Genomic DNA, 14,636 nt, shown 5'->3' with positions numbered 1-14,636 from the left:
TTTTACTGGACAACACGGAAAGCTACAATTAAGCCATTTAGTTATTGAACACAGTGTTGTTCTGCTTTGAAAGGCTACCATTGTCCTAATAGGCTAACACTTACTAATCACAGCTTTATTACCTTTACTTTACTTGGACACAATCTGTCAGAAAAGTGTAGACGAAAGCACAGCAGCATGGTATAAAGACTGGACATTTGACTAACTCCTATCATGTATGGAGTCCAGGAGTCGACAAATCAATAACTTTATTATTTTTGTCTATTTACACTGAACTTATTCCATACATTAAGGTAACAGTTTTGTGCTGAGGTCTATCTTTACTGTAGAAGTGTTTCACTGTAACACTGACTTGGTGCTTCTGTGTTGCCTCCTTGCTCAGACTAATGAACTTACTAATAACAAAGATGAGTTGAACATCATTTGCTATCTCCGCCCTTCTAAGTAGGTCAGATCTTAAATCACAGTTATGACCTAAGGCGTACCCTATAAGTTGCCAAACTTTATGCTTTCATATCATAAGCCACAAAAATTCATTAAAGGCTCTCACTCTGGTCTGCAAACTTTTCCATTTCACACAGGTCCTGCAGGGAGCTGTGAGGAAGATGAAATTGAATGTTAAAAATGTACCAGAAAATAATCTTACCAGACTTCAGTGTCCAGATACTATGTAGTATTTGGTGAGGCAGGTTGACCACAGACCTACAACCCTCAGCTATGTGGTTCAGTTCAGTTGATTCAATAAGTTCGGGGTGGTGTGAATAAACAATGTACAACCTTATTCAGCAGCTGAACCCCTTCGCCCACTCCTCTGTTTGAGCAGTCATGACTCGTGTGGATGTCATCTGGCAAGCCGGAGCACCTTGAGATTTCTAAATGAGCCAGTTGAAGCATTTGTGTGGCAGTGACGCGGACTTTTTATGTTGACAAGACAAACACTGACTTTCCACAGAAGCCAAAAAGGTTAAAAAGCAAACTACATCTGTTAAATCCCTGTCCCTTTAACAGGATACTGCATTCTTTTATTTGTATACCTTATTTCGGTGAACGGTGCCAAGAGTTTTGATGGCTCCCTCTGTTAGGTAATGCTGAACAATCTAAGGAAAGGTCTTAAAATAACAAAGCCTGTGGTCTATTTTCCTGTCAGTCCCGACATAATGGAGCAGTGTGGGCACGTCATTAAAAATCCCCACTGAGGAGGACCATGAATCATTTGAAGTTGGCCTGGACGTCTGGAGACAGGACAAGCCCTTGTCTTTTTTAGTATAGAACATTATAAAAAAGTATTTTCCCACTTGCTGTTGGCATCGTGCCATATAAGTAGTTTAGGTTTTATTGTATTTTTCCACGTGATTTCTTTTCTGTCTACAGTTTTCATTATAACTACTTTTTTAACCCACACAACATTTTTCTGTTCTCAATCAGGACAATAGAGAAAAAATAATTTGTCGACATTGTGATGAATCGTGGGATCATGTAGAAATTGTTGTCTTCACCAACATTGTTGACCACTGGTAAAAACACTGAGTAAAGCAGTTTCATATAGAAAATGTTTCTCTGACGCTGTTTGGCGGACACATGACGTCCTGAGGAGGCTGCATTGTTATGCTAATAATTGCTCAACTTGTTTCCTTTGATAGACATCCAATCACTAAAATCCTTTATCTTTATAATTTATCTTTAAATTAATAGTTAAAAACAACAGAGAAAGTGTATTATAAAGATGTAGCTATAAACTGGATAAGAAGTTGATTTATGAAAGCTTCCGGGAGACAACCACAATGACGCATGCTTAATGAATTTAATGTCGTTGACAGACGAACGCCAAATGCCTAAACACAGTTACATTGATTAAAATTACAGATTTCTCTGGGTTTGAAATTTGGGATTATGTAAGTACACAACTTAATAAACTATATAACAATATAACATAGGTCTAGTGATCTTTATACATGTTTTATGGAGAAAAAGTTACATATTATACCTTGAACATGAAAAAACAGTTCCTAATACCGTTCAAACAGTTTTAATAGGTAGTTTTTGATGCGTTAGGTAGTTTGTAAACTTGTTTCTGCACTACATTGAATCAGCATCTCTACTGCATTTCATAGATCTCTGCAAAAGGGAAACATTTTCAAACTTCAGTCTTAGGCTGCATCTCAGCAATAATTTGTGAGCATTATAAAACTATTAATGCAGAGTCACAGATTTTGTCCCGAGTGCTTTCAGACAAGTATGCTCCCTGGGAGAAATACATCACTGTTTTAGTGCTTTTGTCATTAATTCCTGTTTTAAAACCACACTATGCAATATATGCAGAGGCATGAATACAAATACAGAAACACACACATATACACAGAAGTCTGGGTGAATGGACTGTAGCACAGAGCTAATCCCTCTTTCACACCCATCTGCTGACCAATGGGAATGTAAGACCCTGTTGCATTGTGAGCCAGACAGTCACATCCAGCCGGCTCAGAAGGGCTCACGAGTCAATGACTGCACCCAGACACAGTGGCAATGTGACTACTGACTGTCACATGACCAAAAATTATCTTTTTGGTTACATTTGTACAGGTGCATTTCCAACAGCCCTCAAGAGAAGCACAAAAAGTGATGAGTGTTGTAAATGTTGCAATATTTTATGCACATCCGGAGATGGCAACCTGTGGTTTACTGATAAGGTGATAAGATATAAGCCTGGTGCAATGTGCTTCCTCAAAAGCCTTAAGGATGACACACACAGACTCAAATTGCACTCGCATACAAATTAACATCATTTCTGTTTTACCAGATAATGAAAAATCAACATGAGTATGAAGCCTTTTACGGTAAAACAGCATACAATAATCAGTCCTCGGTCTAAATAAGTGCCACAACAGCTTGTTGGCAGTAAATTGGAGACAGATTTGTGAGAGTTTTCATTTTTTTACCAAAATAGTATTTCTTCCACAGTAGTAACAAATGTCAGATGCTAACAATTTACTTGAACTCACTGTGAGGCATTGTATAGCCTTTACAGTGAAGAAAAAGTACAGTAATACAGTATGCTATAAACTTGATATCTTACATTTAAAATATGATTGGACAACCACATTTCATCATATTACCTCGCTTTAAGTGGTGTCCCATGATTGATTTCTGGTTTTGACACCCGGTTGGAGAGGGGGTGACACGCAAAAAAGGTCCCAAAGAGGCTGGAACCAGGATTGTTGTGGTTATGTGGCATGCATCTTACATCGCTGGGTCATCATGGTGCCTCAGTATAATGTACCCCTGACAGACATGAAAGAAATATACTGTATCACAGAGAAAAATGTAATAATGTTAGATGTAATCCAAGCTCTGAGGCTTACAGTTTCAACATACATGTGTGCTTGATGCTGGGAGCTACAAAACACAAAAGAGCTATTCCATTGGAAAATATCTGTGGTGTGTCACTGAGGGCAAGGCGATGTCATGGTATGTCTGTTTGTCATTTTCCTCTGAACTCAGGCAACCACTAAGAATTTTTAAAGGCCATTCTGAACACACAGGACAAATTTCTGACATAGCAACTAAGATGCTCCTCATCCCTTCTTTATATGGAAAATGTGTCTGTGTGGAGGAGGAGGGGTGAGGGGGGTGAGATGTGGTGTGGTGGCGAGGCAGACAGGCTTGAGACAACAAGGTCGTCCTCTTCAGTGTTTGTTCAATGTTTGTTTTCTTGCTGCAACGACCTACATGATGTGACTGTGACTTTGTGTACACTAACATAAAACTGCCATTATGGAAATAAGTTAATCCTTTACTCAATTTGTAATATTGCAATTTTTTTCAGTCCCGTCAGTCCTGAGTTAAATCATAAATAGTTTCTTAACAATGAATGACTGCTGATTTTTATAAAATTACTTAACTTGGTCACCGGGTGGTGCCAAAGGCTTAAATATAATGTGCACGGACAGATTTTTAACATGATCTTCCTCAGTAACTGCTGTTCATTTGTGGGAATCAGCATTTATTTTTAAGTCTCTGATAAAATAAGTGTTTGGGAACCTAAAGCACTCAAGGCGTGAGACTAAAGTCAAATACATTGTTTTCTTTTTTTTCATGCATTGGTTCATTTTTAGATTTTTGGCTACTTTGCTTCCATGACATACTGGAAAAAACATACAAAATACACACTTATGTGTTTGTTCTTACTACACTTTGTGTATTTGTAAATGTAGATTTCTCTAAGATAATGCCTCATTTGCATATTCAAATATAAAATTTTCGAAAAAATATATCGCATTAAGTAATTGTCTTAATTTGCAATTGTTTGGGGAAGTTTTATGGCTACATCTATGCAATATACATATTTTTACACTATTGACCTTTACTGTCTTGCAAAATGTATGGCTGTTTTTCCAGAAATCTCCACTTCATTAGTACTTACAAATTCTCCATTTTCATTCTTATTTAAATTCTGAAAGTTTTTACAGAGAGGGTGCTCATACATTTTCATAGCCTGATTTATAAAAGATTTTATTACCAAAACATGGGTAAAAATATATGGCTGTGTAGTATTTTTTCTGATTTATGGAGCGATACATTAAGGATTGCATAATGCAAAAAACAATGGCTATCAGAGCCAATGAAACAGCTTTCTCTTTCCATGTTCTAGTTAATTGTCATGTCCTGACAGAAATACCTTAAACAATCAAGTGTAATTTGATCACAATGATGATAGGTGATGTTTGTGTGTCTGATCTTGAAAATTGCACAGACAAAAAGTCACCAGATGATGTCAGTGTTGCTTCAGACTGACTTGGTTCTATTAAGGTTACTTTCAAAATATAAACGAATACAATTTACTGATAACTTTTTGCAGCTTGTAGTACGATCAGTTTAATTTCCTCCAATGTTTTCATTAGCCCTAAACCAAATGTGGCCTTTCTTGAAAGTGTAAAGAAGCCAGGGACCTCTAAAATGCTTCTGGATTAAAACCCTGGAGCCAAACATTAATGTGGCCGCACTGAACACAGAATGTCACTCCAAGCTTATCTCCTTCAGCCTAAAAAATGCTCCCAAAAAGAATCAAGCAAATAAAATCTCACATTATAAAGAATTTATTGCAGGCAAACAATACCATAAATAATATTTACAAACTATAAAACAACATTCCTTTTTATGGGCTCCATGGATTGCTGGTAAACAGTCTTTCAGTCTTGGGATAGCTACGAATCCTTTTTTTAGCAGTTGTGTTATGTCACCTTGACTGCAGATTCTCAGAATTTTGAATACTTTTTACTTCTTAAAATGTTGAATTAAACCCCAGAGAAATATTTTAAAAAGAATTTCGTCTATATTCACTTCCAAGTTTGTGACTACTTTTAGGTATATGCTTTTATTCAATAACGCCTTTTCCAAACTACACAGCCTTTCAAAGATCCTGACCACCAAAATGAGCTGCAGCCATATTAACAGAATATAGTGTTTAATATTGGCAGCAGTCTAGGGAAACACTGTATATGCATTGTTTATGTAGTAAAGCAACCGTCGGAATCCATCTATAGTGCATTTAACAGAAAGATGATGCGTTTCTGACAATGGTTTGAGTTTTTTGGCCTATACTTTATGCATGGGGCATCATTAGTATTTATTAAATAATGCACACATCTGATGGAACTCAAAAAAATCCACAGCACACTATTTTCCTCTTGGCAATTAGTTTAGGCATAAAGGAAATAAGTTTCTGAATTTTTTCAAAACAAATGAGAGAACTTTCACATCTAAAAAAAAATCTGAATACCTCAATATTTCGAACAAATCACCTTGTTGATTGTCCCCATTTAACACTGACTGAAAAAAAGTCTCAGAAATATAACTATGAACAGCTCTTTTTGTTAAAATGCTTGTTTGAAGTAAAATAAACGTTTGAACCTATCTGATGCTAGTTTCCTTTGCTTTACAACATTCCAGCGAGTGGGAAAAGTACAATATGTGCCTGTTGGGTGTCACAGATTCTCACTCTCACGTCATTGTTGTCGTTTCCTCTCTGATTCTAAACAAAAATTCTCAAACGCTTCTTCCATCTCAGGCTCCATCTCGTCTTCAGAGTCGTATCTGTGAACACAATAAAACATTGATTTACATTTATTTACAAGACACACACAGACACACAGACACACACAGACACACACAGACACACACATACAGACACACAGTTCTGAGCGAGAGGACAGGAGCGAGCTAAGCCCTCTTTTACTGCCAACTGCTGACTAAACTGAATCGGAGGCAGTGGTTGACCATGTTGCATTGTGGGCCAGTCAAACACATTCATTAAGCTCAGGGGCCCACAGGTCAGGCTTGGTCATATGACCTGTGTGAACCAACATGGTGGTACCATTTAAATTTTTCAGATTTAAATACAACTATAATCCAGTTACCTGCATAATGACTGTAGCATCAGTTACCAGAAAATCTAATTTTGAAAACATTTTGGACTGATTGATAGCCACATTGACAATGTTTAAAAAGACACATCTCTTGTAGCAGCTAAATATAACAACAACAAAAAAGAAAGAAATGAACGTGAACTAGTTGATTTTAATTTGTGTGAGTCGAACTTGTGAAGGGTTAACTACACACAACACTGATGAGTTATCCCAACTCATTACTTTGAAGACATCCGCAGTGATTGTGCTCTAGATGCTCTTTTTTGCCAAAAAAAAAAAACAGTAAAAAAAAGTTTGATAAAAACAAGAAAGAAGTACTCAGAAACAATTTCAGTAACAGTTTTGTTCACTGTGGAATTATACAGAGGGTTGTGCAGGTCAATATGCCAACTGAGGCACCACTGGATGGATGTAAGCTTAATGAATGTTGTGCAACACACAAGCATCAGTGCAGCTACATGTTTAGTTTCCATCCAACCAACGCAAATAAACGTTGCAAAGATGTGACGGGCATGGAATTAGGCATTCTGATTATGGCTTATACGTTGATGGAGGCATCAACAGGCCCACAACCAAGTAAATAGCTTTAACCTATAACTAAAAACGGCATGCATGGCCCATCCATATCATTATTATTTTTATGATTTGTTCTTACATTTCATTTCCATTTTCCCCATCAAGATCATGGAAATAGTCCTGCCTGTCCAGGATCTCTTGGTATTTCTCAGCATATTCTGTAAAAATAGAGACACTGACATTAAAACACAGATTTCCTTACCAGCATACTTTGTTCTAAAGTTTAAAATAAATAGTTGTGTAATTGGGGACTAACAACATGTTTGAATATATTTAAAGTACATTATTAATATAGATTTCTGTCAGCGTACTGCTTTACTTTCCTATTTAAAACCTATTTAACAATTACATATTTAAGGCAATAGAAAAAAGAAAATATGTAGAAATGTGAAGTCTTCTGACATTTCTTAGGCTGCCAGCCTTGCATTTGTGTGCATAAGCTATAAAGAAACCACATCATATTATTATATATATTTTTTGCTATTATTACCCAAACCAGAGAATGACCCTGTAATTGACCAAACAGACCTGTTAACCTGGCAGACAGTAAACCCTGTGTTGCCTACTCCCTTTCTGTAATGAGCATGTGCACATCATCTCACCTGGGTCTGCTGCTGTAAAAGGAGTCCCATCTTCTGTGTAGAATGTTGGTTCATTCTGACAAGGAGAAAATAAAATCCATGAAAAACAAAATTTTAAAATGTAGAATTTAAAAAAAAAGAGAGAAGACAAAAGTATAGTAGAGTTTACACTCACCATGAAGTAGTTAGGGTCGTTGTCTGGCGTGGCGTTGCTGGCTGCTGCGGCAGCACGGACTCTGCCCCAGTCACTAGATCTCAACTCAACTAGTTTCAGAAGCATCTGTCTGACATCCCTGAGGGCAAAATTGCTTGGATCAGAAGGTTTTTAGCCACGTTGTCCCTGAGGTTTAGTTCTGCACTGTTTTGCCATTTTGTGAGTAACTTTTCAATGACGTTTTCCCAGTACCATGTGTATGTAAAAAAACTCTTTGGTATCTGAAGTTATCTTGAGCATAAGCCTTAATTAGCAGCGTCACACAACAGAACACATTGATATACCGACCTGCTGCAGGTGGCATCCAGCAGAATATTTTCTATCCTTCGGATCAGGTCTTCCATGTGCGCCTTTCCACTTCCTTTCCATGCATCGTCCAAGATCGAGCCTGTCAGCTGTCATTATTAAAAACACATTCTCATTACCTCCCTAAAGAGCAAAGCTACCTGGAAAGTGTTTAATACAAATCTGTAAATATATCGGATTGAGATTGGAAACCTTCAACAGTTTGACAGCACAGATGAGATTTGAATCCACAGGTTTGGAGAACAGACTGTCCATCAGGTCCTTCAGAGCATTGAGGAGGATATCTGCTCGACTAGGAGGTCCTTTTCCTTTCTTTATCTAAACAAACGAGATTGAAGGCATGTGGTGTAGTGTTCAGGTGTTGGTAGATTATAAACTCAATTTGCAAAATTGGCCACTCGTATGAGATCTACAACATATCCTCAACATCTGGCAACCAGGGGCCTCATGTATCAAAGAGTGTGTAGCTTTCATACTGAAAGATGGCGTACTCCCAAAACTAGAAAAGTACGTACACAAACTCACCTCCACATGTATCAAACTGTGCTTACGCCAGGCTCAACGCACCTTTCCTTGATACATCCCAACCAGCGTGGAACTGAGCGCACATGCACGAGCCACCAACCACGCCCCGGCTCCTCACGAAAATGAATACGCAGATGACATGCAAATGATTATAAATCGACGGCATGCCCGCTGATTATTGACGAAACAACGATAAATCAACTTACTGTCACTGCGCGCAAGGTGGACGTGGTGATCTCCAGGGTGGAGGCAGGAAAATTAGCTTTTTAGTGCCTCAGGTGTTGGATCAGCAATAAGATGTCAGTGTGGCTGTTAACGCAGCCGGATCAGAGACCTGCACCATGACAGAAGGGTCCCTTCACACACGCTCCTTCTAAACACCACCGTTATTGAATATAGTGCGTAATGCGTGCCAAAATCATTTTTACACATCAGTTTATAAGCCACACTTAACTTGTCCCAATTAAACATCACATACGGGATCAAATATGCACCACACCTGACTTATTCTGAAAGGATTTCTCACACACGTTTTTTGTCCAGGGGAGAGGAGTCTGTGCATCATGGATTGCTGTGCACCTGCAGCGTTAACATCTCCATGTTAAACCAAAGGGGAAACGGTCGGCGATCAGCACTTTGACACAGTAATTAAGGCAGGTTATCTGTGAAAAATGTGTTCGCTCCATAATCAGAATCACAAGTACTTTATTAGAAATTCGGTATATATATATAAAAAGAGTGGAAATGGCAGAATATATAGACTTAAGAAAATATACAATCTTAACATCAAAACATATAGACTTCAACATACTATCATTTCACAAGTAAGCAGCAGTACGCAGGCGAAGTCTAAAATATGAAAATAGAAGAAAGAAAATCATCTATCCCTTCATATTTGGAACGGATTATTGATGGTGGAAAACAGCATTTTCCCTCCATTTTTCCGAGAGCTATAAACTATAAAAATAATGCCAAAGTTTAGACATGAAACACGTTTTAAATAGAGCATAAAAGACAGTAGTTTCTGCCAAACAAAAGTTTGCGGTGCCACGGCACATTCTCACAGCACCTCGAAAGGTTGCGGAGCAGTCCGCACATTCTCACGGCAAGTTCACTTTTCATACATGTGGCATGTGCGGAAAAACCAGCGTACGCAATGTTTTTGTGCGTAGGCAGCGTTGATACATGAGGCCACAGGGTGTTCCCACAACAGAGTGACAAGGTAATACATATAATGAGGGTGCTCTGATTGATCAGCTACCATTCTCGAACGGTCAATATTATTTAGAAAAAACATGGATCTGTGGTAAAAATTGCAGTTACACAGCTTCAGTAGTGATGTTATGAGGCTATCCGAAAGAGAAGCTCTTACCTCCAGGTTAAGATAGAGCTCTCCCAGAAAGAGCACAAATGAGTGGAATTTCTTCTGCATCTCGGGCTCTCCTCGAACAGCTGCATCCCTCTGTTCATACTCTATTCGACATCTACAAAAGACAATATTCTTCCTTTTTAATGTTAATTTGACATATTGACATAATTAGTCATCACCCAATAGCTAGTGAGCAAAAATATTACTGTTTGTGTGATGCAAACATTTTCTACAGCCAAAAATAAATCACCTTTGCAGGAGCAGTTGACGAAAGTTGCCACTTGGTGGGCTGATGTTGAGATGATGGGACAGGTAGTTACAGAGTCGGGCGCCCGTGTAAGAGAAGTTTGGAATGGCAGTAGACTGCAATAAAAAGAAAACTTACTATCCAGCAACATGGATTTATATATTCATGGTATAATTGCATATACTTTAATCATAAAGGTTGGGTTTAAAATCATATTATCTAATATTTATGTTAACAAAAACAAACCTGAGTGTAGATCAGTTCCACCAGCTCGTTCAACAACTCTTCAGTAGTAACCCAGGAATTGAGCATGGCAGTTATTTGTTCCACATCCGACTCAAATGACCCTGGTGAGGAGCTCAGGTGGCCAAGAAAGTCTGTGACTGTTTCAGCCAAGGTTGGCTCACCGTAATAGCCTTCACTGTCTTCATAAAAAGACGGGTCCTAAAGAAGAATCATAAACATGAAGAACTAAATAGAAAATCTAGAGCCACCTTGTTTTTGTAATGTAAAATAACTTGGTAACATATTCACAATATTACAATGTAATGTTGCTTAAAAGACACATTTAAAAACTCCTCTTACTTCATACGGCATAAATCCAGAGGGGACAAACTCTGGGGCACTGGCCGAGAGCGTTGAGGACTTGACCAAGGAATCCACTTCATTAAAACCTCTGGAGGCAGACGTACTGTTGGCATTTGCACTTTGTTGGGGTTTGCTCTGTCTTTTAAAATCTGAAGGAGGAAGAAGGAAGATGTTCTCGGTCTTTGTCATACTCATTCCACATGGGCAAATTATTTTATTTCTTTAAAGATAGGGCTGGCAGTACTCCATATTGTTGCTCTTGTAATATCTTCATTCAAAAATGTTGATCTTATCAAATATAGTTTTCATCATGTAAAAACGCTGACTAATCACATTATTAACAGCTGGGAACTGTAGTTTTTAGCGGATCTTGCTCAAACACGGCTCATTGATGTGTCTTTAACAGTTTTTGGACATTAATAAAAGTCTATAACACAGAAGAGCAAGCAATTACAGGCTTTGGATACAAAGAGAATACTATGATCAACTCTTTGATTTGTTTTTTGTTTTGCTTGTTAGTCTTTCCATGGAAATTAAAGTGAAAATAAGTGATTGGCTTTATTATCCCAGATGGAAAGTGGGTTACGGTGTGGCCAGTAAATTAAACTAACACAACAGAAGGATGCACAGTAAAAAATAAAAACAATCAACGGGAAATGAAAGACATTCCACCCACAGTCAACAGAATGCATATCTACACAGCTTGTAACGTACCTTGAGAGCAAAGACGCAATAGAGCACAGAATACTGCACAGCGCTTTCAAATGTTTATCACAGTTTCATGCAGGACATGTGTGCCTGAGACTTATTGTTTAAAATCATACTGCAGAGACAGCTGTGGTACAGTATCTGTTGGTGGTTGGATGTCATCCCTGTCCCTGAATTTTTAAACAACATTAAACTAATGTTTGTTCAGGAGACTAACCTACATGAGGTTTAACACAGGTCATGTATTTTGATCTGCTTCTGTAATCACGTGGTTTTGACCAGGACCACACAGAGACATAGCCCTTTAGAAAAAGGTCACTTATAAACACCCAAATAATAGACTAATGCTGAAAGAGTTTAAGAACTGATACGTAAAGAACATGGTTTTATTGATTTATATGTACATCGTGAACTACCTTATCAGTCCTCTACTTCTCTACTCCTTAGCGCCAGCTACCTGATCAGATCACATTTAAAAGAGGAACTAATTATTCCCCTTAGCTCAGCGTTGCTCACTCAAAATAACGTTAGGTTAGCAATAAAACATATTAGCTCCCCAGAGTTTTAACTAGATACGACAGCTTTAACTCTGGTACGTAAATAACAAACTATGAGTCATCTGAGTGTGAGCTTTATTTAGACACTGCGATATCTCACATGAAACAACAATCCAACAGGTGCATGTCGCAGCGCCAAATTGCTAAGGCTAACTTAATATTTAGCATCTAGCTAGCTAATTACAGCATCAGATTTATACCAGTTTAAACGATTAAATTAGTTCTAACTACCTCTCCACGGAGGATCTTTCAGCAAGAGGACATTTTGTGAATCCTATTAAATTCAGGCCAGCGCAGTTTTGGCTCCAGTAAACATGTTTGCGAGTGGCACTTTCCTGAAATCGAATGTGAAAGTAGCTAGCTGAGTTAGCTCAGTTATGGTCGTCGTCTCCTCACCTCCAGCAGCCATGGCGTTGGTCGTGTTCATGTTGTTCTCGGCAAAAGGCGGTAATGTTCGCGGCTGTCTCAACGGCTCCCTTTGGTTGAAAAGCGTAGTTTTGCTGTCACCGTCCCCGGCGGCACCTGCCAGCCCGGGGTCCGCTGGAAGACTCCGGGTCCTCTCCGCTCCGGGGGCTCGGTCGAAACTCTCGTTCATGACTGCAACCTGGAGCCTCAAAGCAGCATCAGATGAGGAAATGCTGCTCACTGCTTTTTCTCTGCGTAGCAGCAATTACTTGTGTTTCATCACAACAAAACACGCCCTATCTCTCTTTCATGGTGCTGTTTTCTCTATGAGCTAGTATCACAGTGTACACACAACTTTTTTTGTCTACTTCCTTTAACAACAAACTCGCTGTAATGATTATCCATGACAGTGTGGGAGATCAAAAATAAAACTGTCTCCACCTTGTGGCCTGGAGTGGAAGCGCTGGTGGCACAGTCTTGGAGAGTCTGGCTATTTTGTCCATTTTTTAATCCTTTTCATCCTGCCTGTATACACCACTTTAAAAAATGTTTAAATACCATGTTGGTATATTATTTTCAGCACAACCTCACCTATATGACCTAATAATAATTTATTTTTTATTCCGACTTACTGGATCAACATTTTGAACCAAAAAGAAACAAAGAAATAACAACATAAACGTGAACATGTGACTGTGTGTGATCCTGTCATCCAACTCTGGTTTTTATTCTCGTGTGACTCTATTTTATTTGTGTCTTGTGTGTTAAGCGTAACAAATTTGGTCATTTTGTGTATTTTTTAGTCATCTTGTGTATTTTTAGTCATCTTGTGCCTTTTTTAGTTATTTTGTGTCTTTTCTAGTCCTTTAGTCCAGTGGTTCTTTTTTGTCGCGACCCCCAATTTAACATGCATGTTGTCCGCGACCGCCATTTTTGTTTGTTTATTTTTTCCGCTGTGCTCACTGAACAGAATCTCACGTGCACAGTTCAGATCATACAAACTCAGTTGATACAACAAATTTTGGACAAATAATGAAGCAGACAACAACTAAAACATCTCCCTATCTAAAATTATGTGATTTAATATTCATTTTGTGCATTTATTTTTTCAAAAATTATTTGGCGACCCCCAGAAATCATCTCGTGACCCCAATTGGGGTCGGGACCCCAAGGTTGAGAATGGCTGCTTTAGTCCAACACAAAATGTGATTTTGAATCTTTTTTTTACTTTCGAAACACTATCATGCTCAATAAAGAATTAAAAGAAGTTCTATAATTTTATACAAAATATATTTGAACTTGTCTCCAGTTTTACTTGGTATATCATCATCAAATTGAAACTGGCCTCATGGAGTTTACAGCCAGAACTTTAGAGGTAAATTTACAGTAGGGCTCGTACTGTGTTTTTACGTCTAGATATGATGAAGAAGTCATGCAGTGGTTATTCAGATATTTGCTCAAGTAAATGTAGAAATACCACAATATGTGTACATACATATTACATATGAATACCTATTTCTTTTTCAATAACAATCTATATTTTATTTTACCCAAGCAGTGTAGACAAATTATTTGGGTGAAGAGGTGAAATGGGATGATTTATGTATATAGAGGTTATGACTACCCCCATATTAACTGTTCCCTTTTGCAATGTATTAAAGATTTAGAAGTATTACTAGAAAAAATGTAAAAGCAATAAGTCTGTGAGGGTTATATCATATGTATCGTATTTTTGTAATATTATTACTGATGCTTTCACGCCAAAGAATTTTACTGTTGTAGTGTAGTAGATGTTGTGCTAATATTAAGTTTTTCGGTAGTCTATGGTAATTGTGATGATAAAATGCCGTGGACTAAATAAAAATATGATAATTTCCCCTCTGAAATGTAGTAGAATAGACGTATAAAGTACCATCAAATATAGTAAGTATTGCTAAAAAATATATATATTTCTAAAGATTTAGATCCTGACTATCATTCAATACAAGCTTCAGTGAGTGGGATTTTGGAAATACATCCAAATTCCCCAAGCAAAAACCCAGGCCCAAATTAAATCTATTCTCATTATATTTGATAATCCAACAGTTCAGTATGTTTACATATTTAATCTGCTAAATGGTCTTTTTCAAAATCGTTTCTGC

At 37.8% G+C, this 14,636-nt stretch overlaps 1 protein-coding gene across 1 annotated transcript; it reads right to left on the bottom strand.

Moving 5' to 3' along the window:
- Nucleotides 1–5,074: 5,074 nt before the first annotated feature.
- paip1 (poly(A) binding protein interacting protein 1) lies at nt 5,075–12,874 on the bottom strand. Its single transcript, XM_059337841.1, has 11 exons — nt 12,487–12,874; nt 10,823–10,974; nt 10,484–10,681; nt 10,241–10,353; nt 9,994–10,105; nt 8,289–8,414; nt 8,079–8,185; nt 7,752–7,869; nt 7,598–7,652; nt 7,075–7,153; nt 5,075–6,087 (listed from the first exon to the last, which is right to left on the bottom strand). Exons 1-11 carry the CDS (start codon nt 12,683–12,685, stop codon nt 6,000–6,002), a joined length of 1,347 nt encoding a protein of 448 aa, XP_059193824.1. The 5' UTR covers nt 12,686–12,874; the 3' UTR covers nt 5,075–5,999.
- Between the last annotated feature and the right edge of the window lie 1,762 nt (nt 12,875–14,636).

Source organism: Centropristis striata, chromosome 7 (assembly GCF_030273125.1).
Source record: "Centropristis striata isolate RG_2023a ecotype Rhode Island chromosome 7, C.striata_1.0, whole genome shotgun sequence".
NCBI classification, from domain to species: Eukaryota; Metazoa; Chordata; class Actinopteri; order Perciformes; family Serranidae; genus Centropristis; species Centropristis striata.
The sequence above is the reverse complement of the archived record's forward strand: the minus strand, read 5'-3'. Positions and strand labels throughout refer to the sequence as shown.

Coding starts and splice junctions, on each gene's coding strand:
- paip1 (XM_059337841.1), bottom strand. CDS start 12,685: ATGAACGAGAGTTTCGACCGAGCCCCCGGAGCGGAGAGGACCCGGAGT. Junction 10,682..10,822: donor CTGGATTTATGCCGTATGAA/GTAAGAGGAGTT, acceptor ATTCTTCTTTAG/GACCCGTCTTTTTATGAAGA. Junction 10,354..10,483: donor TGGAACTGATCTACACTCAG/GTTTGTTTTTGT, acceptor TTTTTATTGCAG/TCTACTGCCATTCCAAACTT.